This window comes from Ammospiza nelsoni, chromosome 16, assembly GCF_027579445.1.
Source record: "Ammospiza nelsoni isolate bAmmNel1 chromosome 16, bAmmNel1.pri, whole genome shotgun sequence".
NCBI classification, from domain to species: Eukaryota; Metazoa; Chordata; class Aves; order Passeriformes; family Passerellidae; genus Ammospiza; species Ammospiza nelsoni.
In genome coordinates this window covers 10,435,194-10,446,766 of record NC_080648.1, presented here as the reverse complement: position 1 = coordinate 10,446,766, position 11,573 = coordinate 10,435,194, and the positions used below count along the sequence as shown (strand labels likewise).

The 11,573-nt window shown below is 46.1% G+C and overlaps 1 protein-coding gene across 1 annotated transcript; it reads left to right on the top strand.

The window, feature by feature from the left end:
• The first annotated feature begins 575 nt into the window (after positions 1 to 575).
• Positions 576 to 9,043, top strand: CXCL14 (C-X-C motif chemokine ligand 14). The gene is made up of 4 exons (XM_059483950.1): positions 576 to 880; positions 1,741 to 1,846; positions 6,305 to 6,415; positions 7,906 to 9,043. The coding sequence occupies exons 1-4, from the start codon at positions 817 to 819 to the stop codon at positions 7,919 to 7,921; spliced, it is 297 nt and encodes a 98-aa protein (XP_059339933.1). The 5' UTR covers positions 576 to 816; the 3' UTR covers positions 7,922 to 9,043.
• The last annotated feature ends 2,530 nt before the right edge of the window (positions 9,044 to 11,573 follow it).

Below are 11,573 nucleotides of genomic sequence, written 5' to 3'. Positions count from 1 at the left end.
GAAACAGATTCTGCAAGGGAGGAGGAATATCTATTTACCTCCATGAAGTTCCCGCGTGTTGCTACCCTGTTCTTCATGGAGCAGAATATCGTTCGAGTGTTCATTAAAGCAACAATAAACCGAGCTTATTTCCCGAGACCTTCCACATGCTAAACATACCTAACAAAGCTTTTAGGAATATTTTCCCCCATTTGATTCACTGAACTTTCCTTTAGATTTAGAAGCCTGCTAAATCTAGAAAAATTAATATTTAAGTCAGTCTGTGGCAAAAGGTGACACCCTTCCCAGGTGAGAGCTCTCCAAATCTTATTTCCAAGGTGCATGGGAATTTCCGCGGAGCGCGGGCATCCCTGGAGCGCTCACAAGCGGATGGTTTTCAGCTCCCAGCCCCATTCATACAAACGCACGCATCACCCTCCCCAGCAGCCGGCCCTGCGCTGATGGGGAAGGTCCCGGCTGGGCAGGGGCAGCAGCAGCCGCCCCACCGCCCGCGCTCCCCGCGGGATGCTCGGGGCGGGGATGGGGGCTGTTCCCCCCGGGGTGCCGGTCCCCCCCTCCCCGGCGGGCTGAGGAAGCGGAGGGAGCCGTGGAGTTGCTGTGCATATTAATGAGCCGGCAGCGAGGGCAGCGGGGAGCGCTTTAAAGGAGGAGAAGGCAAGGCAGCGGCAGAGCGCAGGCAGCGCCGCTCCGCCGGGAGCCGCTCCGCCGTGCCCTCCGTGCCCACCCAGCCCCGGGACAGCGGAACCGGGGGCACCGAGGACCGGCGAAGACACACATCAGCCCCCCGGCGTCTCCTCGGGTACCTGCTGTCTCACAATGAAGCTCCTGACAGCAGCTCTGCTCCTGCTCTTCATCGCGATGTGCTTGGCCAGCGCGGAAGGTAAAGGGGTTTGTTCTGCTTATTGCCATGTAAATCTCTTCTCCGGTAATTTGCGTTTGTGTCTTGATAGTCCTGGCTTGGGTTGAGCTATGCCCTGCACGGTGGAAAGGTGTGATGTGTGGAATCTGTGAGTAAGGGAGCTGCAAGTTATGTAAAGGTGGAGGAGAGGTAAAATACAAGGGATGAAGTTGTGTCTTCATTTGTGTCTTCAGCGCACGGCAAAGAACTCGCAGTGGGGCAGGTCGTGCCATGTTCTTCGTTATTCAGGAATAGAGCTCAAGCACCTCCTGTGAAACTGAGGGCTGTTTTCAGGGCAAATAGAGCAGAGCTGGATGTGAGGTGGTGGCACAGTCTGCGTTTTCTGCTGTGCACAAAAATGATGGGTAAAAAATGCTCAGCTTTTGTCTGGCTATGACTGCACCACAGCATCCATGCAAGGAGAAATGACTCAAAGTCCTACAAAGTCCAAGTGAGACACGAGTGAATGAGAAAGTAGCCCAGACATGCACTTGCTTGCTCAGTTTAAAGCGAGTTCTGACTCTTTCATTTCCTTTTGTTAAATACAATTATATTTAATCACAGCAGGTGCACTTTAAAAAAATCTGCTATTTAGAAAATCCCAGAGCATATGTAGTGCTCTAAAATATATTTCCCAGAGAGTCACTGCCTTTTCCTGGGATATACCAAAGGAAAAAAATTCTCTCTTTTTAAGCTCAACAGCATTTAAAAAAATAATCTTTTCCCAGCAAGGCTTGAAAGAGCAAACTGAAGTTTTCCTGGATGCACACAGGCTGGAGGGGAAGGGACGCTTGGTATGCAGGAAGCTTTGCAGGCGCATGAGAAAATGCTTTCTCTTGTAGGCGTGAAGTGCAAATGCTCAAGAAAAGGTCCTAAAATAAGATTCTCTAATGTACGGAAGCTGGAAATAAAACCGAGGTACCCATTTTGCGTGGAAGAGATGATTATGTAAGTTTTCCTTCATTTATTGCTCTCTGTTTCCCTGTCAGCTGAACTGCTTCACCTTATCTGCAAGTTCCTTCTTTGTTCTTTGTTTCCCTCATGCCCTGGCATGCTAATTCCTGGGCATAGTAATTTTCTGCATCAGATTTAAAAAAAAAAAAAGAAAAAAAAAAGGGCAATTATGACCAAAATCCCAGGTATCTTTTTTTGACACAATTTTTTTTATCAAATAAGTATTTCCAGAATGGCAAGCAATAAAAAGGTTATCATTAGTTCAAGTGAAAATAGGGAAAAATTCAATTCCAAGCTGCCTGATACAACACTCAGAACTATTTACTCAGGTCATTCTGAGCAGAGTTTGGTCCGTAGTGGTTTCTGAAAGGAAGAGTTACCCCAGCCTGCATTGTACCAGAGGGATCTCCTTTACCTGCTGGGGTATTCAGCATATAATAAAATTCTTTCCTCACAGTGTCCCTGCAAGTCAGGACCAATGCTGATGTAAAATCTCAAGCTGATGTAGTGGGTAACCAAGCTGAGGCAGGTACAGGGATTTTTTACATAACTGGCTAAAAATGGAAGGGGTTTTCACATTTTAAATACGGGTGGGTTTGGCTTTTTTCCTGTCCTGTTTGGATATCATAAGATTCCCCCAACAAAGCACCATCCAACCAGCACATGATGCAGCTGGGTGAGAGCCAGAAGGGCAGATAACCCAACAGGACTGCACCGAGCCCCCTGCCACCTAAGAGGGGGGAAAAGTGTCCCAGGATCAGCCACAGCCCAGGACCCTGAGGAGTGATTGGATCCAGCATTGTGCTCCCCATGGAAGCCTTGCCAGTGGCTGAGCAAGGGGACCTGTGCAGGCTGCACACCCCCCAGCGCCCTGCAGTGCCCACAGGGCTGGCTCTGCCCATCCACCTGGCACAGATACCTCAGCAGAGACCATGGAGTGCCACATGGAGCTGCCAGGCTCAGCACCTCAGGGAGCTCCTGGAGAAGGAATGGAGATTCAAGCTTGCTCAGGCTTCCTGCAGAGCCAGAGCAGCATCCCTGTGAGCAGTGCTGAGCTCAGGGAATGCCAGACCCACGTCTTTGAAGCCCAAACCTGCTGATGGTAACCTGAACAGAAAAGTTCTTGCAGAGAACCCTGCCTAAATCAGCTTTACTCTGTTTGCTTTGACCCTTCAATAGTAAAGTGATGTCACAGAGGGACACCAACTCTTGGCATCCCACTCCAGTTATTTGCCCAAAAGCAGATGGTGACCAGGGGGTATGAAATAAATCCCATTAATGCAATATTGTACTTCCAGTCAGAAATCTGGGAAAGCAAGAAAGCCCTGTAGGAGCAGTTGCTTTTCCAGCCTGACAGGGCAGATGTTGAGCCATACTATTCAAGGCTGAGGCTTGTCCAGGGTTTGCACAGCTGTCCCATCAATGTCTCATCCCAGAACTGTCCCATCAGTGTCTCATCTCTGGAGGTGTCTGTGGGGCAGGCAGGGCAAACCCAGTGCCATCACCACCTTGCCAGCCCCCGTGATGCAGCCTGAGCTCAGCACTGAAAGCACTGAAATTAATATTCTGGGAACCAATTTATCCGGGAGCCTCTGGACATGGCACAGAGGAGCTGAATTCCTGCAGCTGAGTTTTTGTTGCTGCAGTGATCATCCAAAACAAGTTGTCAAAGCTGCATCCCCTTCTGCCCTCCTTAAAAGCTCTCATATAGCAGAAACATGATATAAATTATGTTGGAATGAGAAGCAGTGGGTATGGGGGTGCAGTTAGGGAGGTTTTGGCCATAACCCCCAGCAGAGCTGTGCCACAGGATAAGAGACAGTTAAACTGAGTTCTCAGTCTAGTCAAAGCCTATCAGGATTCATGGTACATCCAGAAGTAATTGTGTGTATCTGTTTCCTGGAATGAGGGGAAGCAGCAGAAAATAGGAGGGAAGTTTAACTCCTTCTCCTACAATGCTCTGAAACACCCCCACCCACGTTTTGCCCCATGCCAGGGTGTGGGGATGTGTCAGGCTGAGAAGAGCTGGGCTCACAGCAGTGCCTTTGTCCAGGGGTAGGAAAGGCAGTCCCACAGCAGCCTGGGGTGAAAGGACCAGAGCCAGGACCCCTGAGGTCCTGGAAACAGGGTGTTTGTAGGCAGAGGTGCAGCCCCTCCATCCCTGCAGATGAGATGCGTGGGGACACAGGGTGCTGGGGTCACTGATTGATTTGGGGTGTTTATCACAGCCCTGGAGGCAGGGACGTACTGGGCAGAGTTTTGGCACAGGGACTCAGACGCCAGGTTGAAGGCTCCAGCCACCAACCCTGGGCAGCGAAGGGACAAATCCCACTGCTGAATCTTACTGGATGTGTGGGTTCTGATTCTTCATCCCTTCTCCACCTCTCTCAACCTCTTCTTGCAGCCCATCCAAGCAGCTGCTCACTCAGGCAGAAGCTCCCCCAGCACCTCTTAGGCACATTCCCCTACATTTGTCAGACCAGCATCCCCAAAAGCAGGCCCAGGTCATCTCAGGGTGCCCAGACATGCTGCCACCAAACCCTGCATCCACCAGGGACTGTCTGAGAATGGCAGAGGACCATGGGGCTGCCTTGGGAAGATTTCTGCTGTCCATCCTCCAGAGCCAAAGCAGAAAACCTGCATGTGATGTAAAGCAAGGCATCTCAGCCTGAGGAAAGACCAGTTCACCTGAGAGGCAAACCATGGATCTCCTCCTGCAGACTGGTAAATGCAGAGTGTCCTTCACTGCTTCTGGTGCAAATGCAGGGCTTGCAGCTTTTCAGAGGTGTTCCTGCTCCTCTCCTGCAATTCAGCTTGTCCATCACTTTCTGGAAATATCCTCCATGCTCTGTCAGAAGAGAGAAATGAAAGCCAAGGTCTGGATCAGCCAGTGCAGATGGCCCAGCTGAGGTGGCTGCTGCATGGAGAAACCCTGCTCTGCCCTCAAATCCCCTAAAACTTGCATCATTCAAAGCTACAGGGAAACTGCCCTTCTGAAGCACACACTGCTCTCTAGGAGTTGGCTGAGAGCATCCTTAGAACAGAGTTAGTCCATAGTTTTCAGCACTGACCCTTCCCTTTCTGATACCTGCAGCTGTTAAAGGCTCTTCCACTGCTTTCCCATGCATTGGGGGAAAGTCCTCATCCTCCCAGAAAACAACCTGGAAATTACACCTTAACATTTTGTGACCTTATCTGGAGATGGAGCAGAAAAGAGGAGCAGGGAGGAAGGTTAACTGAATAGAAAAACCTATTTGAACACCTTGTAAAACCTTGAAATTGGAATGGTGGTGAGACCCTCAGTTCAGTTCATGCAGGCAGCATGTTTTAATTTGTGAGGCACCAGGAGGGTGAGATGGGAAAGTCTGCAAGGCATTTTGTCTTCCTTTCTGAACCAAACCATAAAAGCCCGCCAGTATACACAGGTATTTCTGGGTTTCTGCCATCATTATACTCATGTCTCTAGCAGCATTTAATTCATTCCACTATAGGGTTTTAGTTAAACCAATGACTGGTTTTCCCTGTTGTAGATGGTATTTCCAGAAAATTATTAATTCTAATACAAATTGGCATTGTGGGCTGGGTTTTGGATGTTATCTGGTGGGGTTTTTTTAATAAGAAAACCAAAAAACTGCTCAATTTTGAGCCCCAAAAGTGGGGTGGTGTTGATGTTTCTGGAAAGCTGTCCTGTTGGGACCCAGATCCCTCACGTCACCTCAGCTGTGGCAGCTCACTGAGCCTCCAGGAGGGAACTCAAATGATGAAAATATTTTTGCCATGTTTTGTGTCTCAGCATGCTTGGTCCTGACAGTCAGGGGACACCGAACTGGCAGGGAGAGGGGGGTCAGATGGTGATGAGAGGAGACTGAAGCCCCCAGGGCTGATGCTGGCGCTCAGAGCTTGGCTGTTGGGCACACGAGCACTCTGCCACGTGCAAGCATTTAAAATACTACAGAGTTAAGGAGTAAAATTAAAATAATCAATGAAGCAGTTCTGATCATTTCTCTTGGATGAAGTATTGTTGAGTGTAACGGAGCTGTCTCCTCATGCAAGAATTTAAAATACTACAGAATTAAGGAAAAAAATATTAAAAAATCAATGAAGCTGTTCTGATCATTTCTCTTGGATGAAGTATTGTTGAGTGTAATGGAGCTGTCTCCTCATGCAAAGTCCTTGTGGTTGCCTGAATGAGCCCCAATTAAATTAATTATGCTCAGAAGAAGATATCTAACACTTAGGCAGAGCAAACCCACTGATTAAAACCAGCAGGAACATTTTCATCTGGTACAACCTCAATGCTCCGCACTGAGGGAGAACAGCTGCTCTGACCTTACCCAAAATATCTGAGTTGATTTCTGTGCCATAAAGGAGAGAGGAAAACCCTGACCCATTCTGGCAGGGGGTGGGAGCAGGGGTATTGCACACGCCTGTGAGCTGTCCCTTGCCTTGCAGTGTGACCCTGTGGACACGGGTGAGGGGCGAGCAGCAGCACTGCCTCAACCCCAAGCGCCAGAACACCGTGAGGCTGCTCAAGTGGTACCGGGTATGGAAGGAGAAAGGCAGGTGAGTCCTGGCTGGATGCATGGGGGAGCACTCTGGGGGTAAGCCAGGCAACCAGCAGAGTTCAGGAATAGAAAAAACAGGAAAATGCACACTCTGGCAAATGCTGCATCCAGCACCGAGGATGCATTTTGTTACCAAAATTACAATTTTAAATGGGTGTTCTTGATATTAATTATTTCCTGCCACAAGCAATTCTTGCTTCTATTTTGGCATTAGGCTGTTCTGACTATAAATAGTAATTATTTTTGGTTAAAATATTCATCAGCTGACGTTCTCAGTTATTTACATGCACTCACCTCCCTTCTACGGGGAAAAATCCAAGATGAAAAGCTAAACTACTTTCACAGAGTCACGAGAAAAGCAGCCAGGAGAGGTGGAAAGGGGGAGCCCTGTCCCACACTTCAATCACACCACCTCAGCCTCATCAATACTTGATGACGCAGGTATTTGCCAATTTTAACTAGTGTGTCATTCCCAGAAAAATGATAATTTTCTGATAAAAATCTGACAGCTTCTCCTTTGTAAAGAGGGTTGGGTTTTTTTAATAAGTCATAGGCAGAAGATAGAGAGTAAGAGATGAATTTCTGATGGCCAGTGGTGATGTCTGTCCCCATTTGTAATTAGGGGAGCAGCACAACTCCTGCCGTGTCCAGCCACGGCCAAGAAAGAGCCTCCATGCACAGTACAGATCCATCAAACCCTCATCCTCCTCGTTTGGTGGGGAATTTGCTCTCCAAAACTGAGCTCAAGTAAGGCCAGCGAGCAGCAGGCTCCTCTCCCTGCAGCCCCAAGGTGCCTGGTGTGCCTCAGGCCATGCCAGGGCACAGCCAGCCCCTGGGCATCTCCCTGGATTCCTGCCAGCTCCCTGCATCTGCTTCACAAACAGAGCACGTGGGGAAGCCCTGGCTGTTGCATAACCACATATTTACACTCTTCCCCTGCTTCTTTCTTTTTTTCTTTTAGCATGAGGCCATCATGATGATGAAGGATGCTCAGCCCCAGGCTTGTACCTTCAGGGAACACACAGACAGACGAGCCCATCAAGTTGTGCTGTCAGGAAATAATCTAGAAAAATGAAATAGAGTAATATTATTGCAAACAGATATTGCAAACATATTGTCTATATACAGCTCATTGTAGGCTTCAACATTTTTATATGAGATAGGGATTTAAAGTGAGCATTTAAAGTGAGTTAGTAGATGTGGATTTCTTCATGTTATTTACCCAGATAACTGTGTGCAGTTTGTCAATCCCCACATGCCTCTAAGATGTGACAGTGTTGAAGTCCAACACTCCTCCTAGATGCTTTATGGATATAGGTAGCAATCTGGTGACTGCTGAAATCAATAAATTACTTTCCAAATTACTCAGGTACAGGCTAAAAATCTGGGGTTTGGAGTTTTACTATTTTTGTGTTGTTATTTTTGTATTATTGCTATTTGAAATGGAATTTTTAAATCCCTAGTTTAAAAACCTCTTCTTTTGTTTAGGGTTTATGAAGAATAAGAGGAAGTGGTACAAGGAATGGAGTGGACTCCCTCGGCTGGCATAGGACTGATCTCTACAGAAGATTATTTCTCTCTCGCAGACATAAGACACAAATTCTATATTATTATAAAGCACTTTTTACCAAGGGTCAGTTTTTACATTTTATAGCCGTGTGCAAAAGGCTTCCAGATTTCACAAGCATCTGTTGCACTTCTGATTTCATACTCGTCTGCTCCGTACTGAAATTAGGAAAACACCTGCTTTTCGTTTTAAAGAAGTTCTTTTGGGAGTTTTTTGGTTTTAATTATGATTCATTCATACTTCACTATGATGGCAATCGAGCTTTATAAGCTCACCAGGCAAACAGAACTGTTTGTGACGTGTTGTACAGCCATGGCCCTCACCCCTGGCAGTGGGCTGGGGCTGCTGCTCCTGTTTGCAGCCTCCACCTCAGCCAGGCAGAGCAGGGACCAAAGACGAGTTTGCTGGGGAAGATGCCACTAAAACGCTGTGGCTGCACCTGCAGGAGTGAGGTCCCTCAGCACCTCGTCAAGTGAGCGTGAGCATCACTCGTGTACCTCTTCTTTAATGGACTCGAGGTCCTGCTGCAAGGCAAAGCTTCCTGCATCTCCCACCTAAGCTCTCCTGCATTAGAAAGCATTTCTAACTCATTTTTATTACTAAGAAAATGTGTATTTTTTTTTTTCCACCTGAAGCACTTAAAGAAAGTTTGTGGCTTCAGTACTGAGACATCTTAAGCTTCAAGACTATTGTGTATGTTTTCCTAGATTTGTAGCAACAACAAAAAAAGCCTTTAAAAGGTACCTTTTTATGAAAAATATGATAGGGCAAACATATAAATATGTATGTATGTTTTAGTCACAATACAACATATTCATTATTTTGAATGTAATACTTCAATGTTAAGCAGTGCATTCCTCTTTTTAATATAACAAAACTACCTTTTCATTTGTAAATACACTATAGGAAGTCTCCCTATATTATCTCACTGTATAATGTACTGTACTGCTAAATTATCATATGCTATTTAAATGTTTGAAATATTTAGGAAGTTGCATGCAGATTTCATATTTCTTTCTAAGACAAATGAAAAAAAGTAATAAAAAAAATGTAAAAAAATTTTACGGCTGTGTGTAAATTTCCTTAAGCCATCAGGGAACTCCTGCCACTTTCAATCACTTGGAAGCTGAATTGGTTTGGCGGGGGAAATAGTAGATCAGAGAAGCTGATTAGAGATAGAACATCTTGATGACACTGGAATTAGAAAACATCATTCCAGCACAATTTACTTTCCTTTCTCATTTTAGGTTTTGGACTTTAGCCAAACACTGAGGAATGCTGTGACATCAAGAAGGGTAATGCCATTTGTCTGTAACCACTGGTCTAGTGTTGTGTTAAGTAAACATAAATCAACAACTTCAGTTCATAGAAAACCACATAAAAAGTGATTTGGACGAGATCTGGGTTAGATTATGGACGGTCATACAACAAAAGTCAGGCAATAAAAACCTGTGAGCCACCACCTCCTCTTCCTGCCCAGTTTCTGCCCTCGCCCACAGGGAACCACTTTGCACCCAAGTGCAAACACTACATCCTCCCCAAAGGATAAAAGGAAGGTAACAGCTTGGGATGGCACAGCCAGCAAGAGTTTAAACACATGAAAAGCTCCTGGTGCTCCCTGCACAGCCCTGATGGCCTTCCTGCCTGCTCCCAGCTGTGCTGGGGCAGCTGCACACGGGGCTGCTCCTGGGATCAGCACAAACTCAGTGACAGCAGCCCTGTCCTGCAGAGCCAGGGCAATGCCTGGCCTCAGCTCAAGGGCTTCCTTTAGTTCAGACAGACAAAATAGGAAAAAAAATAAACATACTATATATATATATATATTTATATATATATAAAATTTATATATATTATAATTTTTTTATATATATATAGCCTAAATTACTGAGATAAGCACCTGGCAGAGCTGGAGGAGAAACAGGATTTCAAAGTAGTTTCCTATTCTGCAAAAGAACGAAGATCAAGTTTCACATATCTATGAGTAAAATTCTTGAGAAAAATCCCAGGGTATTAAAGAAATTGAATCTCTGGGGATATCAACCACAGGGAGCTGTTTCTGGCTGAGCATCTGAGCCCAATCTCTGGGCAAACCCAGACCTGTGATTGAGCCAAGCCACCCCTCTCCTTTCTTGAGAAAGAACATTTTAACAAAACCAGTAGTTTTTCCTTGAGAAGATTTGATTTCAACATGCTGGAAGACTTCAAAAAATGTTTCATTTTATTTAGTGACTACTGGGCAATATATTTCCTAGGAAAATATTGATATGGTTGCACAAGAGGGGGTTCAATCCACTGCGAATGGTGTGCACAGCTCAGGAGTCACTGACTCAGACCTCACAGGACAGAGCATGTACAAATTACTTAGCTCTGGGTTCATTTACAGACCAAAAAACCAGCATCAATAGAAACTAAGCGCAGAGGAAATCAATTGCAATTTTTTTTCCACTTGCCAGAGTGGAAGACAAAAAGAAAAAACCAAACCAACAATGCCCAAAACTAAAAAGAAAATCACAAACCAATTAAAAAGAAACAAACAACAAAAAAGTTGCTCGTTTCAATGCTTTTATTTCCTTTAACCTAAAATCCTTTGAATAAAACAACACTCAGAAACAAGAATTAAAAACCTAATGAGAAAAAACTGACTCTGAGCTGGTTTTCCCAAGCCTGTAAGCCTGCATGTCCAGACAGGGTTGTTGATTTTCCAGGAACACGAGGAGAATCCCTTGCTGTCCCTCATCTGCAGTTGTAAAGGGAAATACTGCATCAGAAGGTAACAACCACACACAAAACATCAGCCACGTTCCCTCAGACTGAAACATCTCTGCTAAAACAGTTAAATAAATATTATATACATATGTATATGTAGGTCCTTCCTCCACCGAGATTTGGCAGCAATGTTAAGGTTGGGCTTTGTTTCCCCAGCAGATTTCAGGCTGTGAAGCAGCAGGAGACCCTTCAGCCCAGGCTCCCTCACACACAGACCATACATTTGTGCTCTGAGATTGAAAATGAAGCTGCTGACCACATCAGCCAGCCATGACTGCTCCCCAGTCACCAATTCATCTTCCCAGGAGCCTGAACACTTGCAGGGGCAGCAGGAGCCTTGTTGAATGCTGGGGTACAGGAGCAGGACACACAGACCCCACAGGTCCTTGCTGTGTCCTCACAGGTGTGTGAACCCATCCCAGAGCCTCCAAAGAGGACAGCAGACAACTGCAAATCCTCTGTAAATTGCTCCCTGGCACTGCAGGAGCACCAAGCCTGCACTGGAGATCTGCCCACACACCCCATCCTTCCCCTGGGTGCACCCTTTCCAAACCAGTCCATCAGATTTTATTTTAATAAAGGCACAGGCTCACCCAAGCAGCTGCAGAGAGAGGACACAATAGCAGGGAGCCCTGCCTGGCCTTTTCAGTGAGAGCACTACTATGGGATTAGTAATGTAACACAGAGCCTTTCACCACTTGCTTTTCACTTGTTCATATTTGGTCGAGGTCAGCAATGGCCAGAAAAGTTTATTAAGAAGTGATGGTTGCTTGGTGCTCTCAGCAGGCCCTGCTGTGCCCCAGCTCCCACAGGCTCCTTAAAT

Excerpts from the sequence above, each read along its gene's own strand:
- CXCL14 (XM_059483950.1), top strand. The coding sequence starts at position 817 with ATGAAGCTCCTGACAGCAGCTCTGCTCCTGCTCTTCATCGCGATGTGC. Across the intron at positions 881-1,740 it reads GTGCTTGGCCAGCGCGGAAG|GCGTGAAGTGCAAATGCTCA; the intron begins GTAAAGGGGTTT and ends TTTCTCTTGTAG. Across the intron at positions 1,847-6,304 it reads TGCGTGGAAGAGATGATTAT|TGTGACCCTGTGGACACGGG; the intron begins GTAAGTTTTCCT and ends CTTGCCTTGCAG.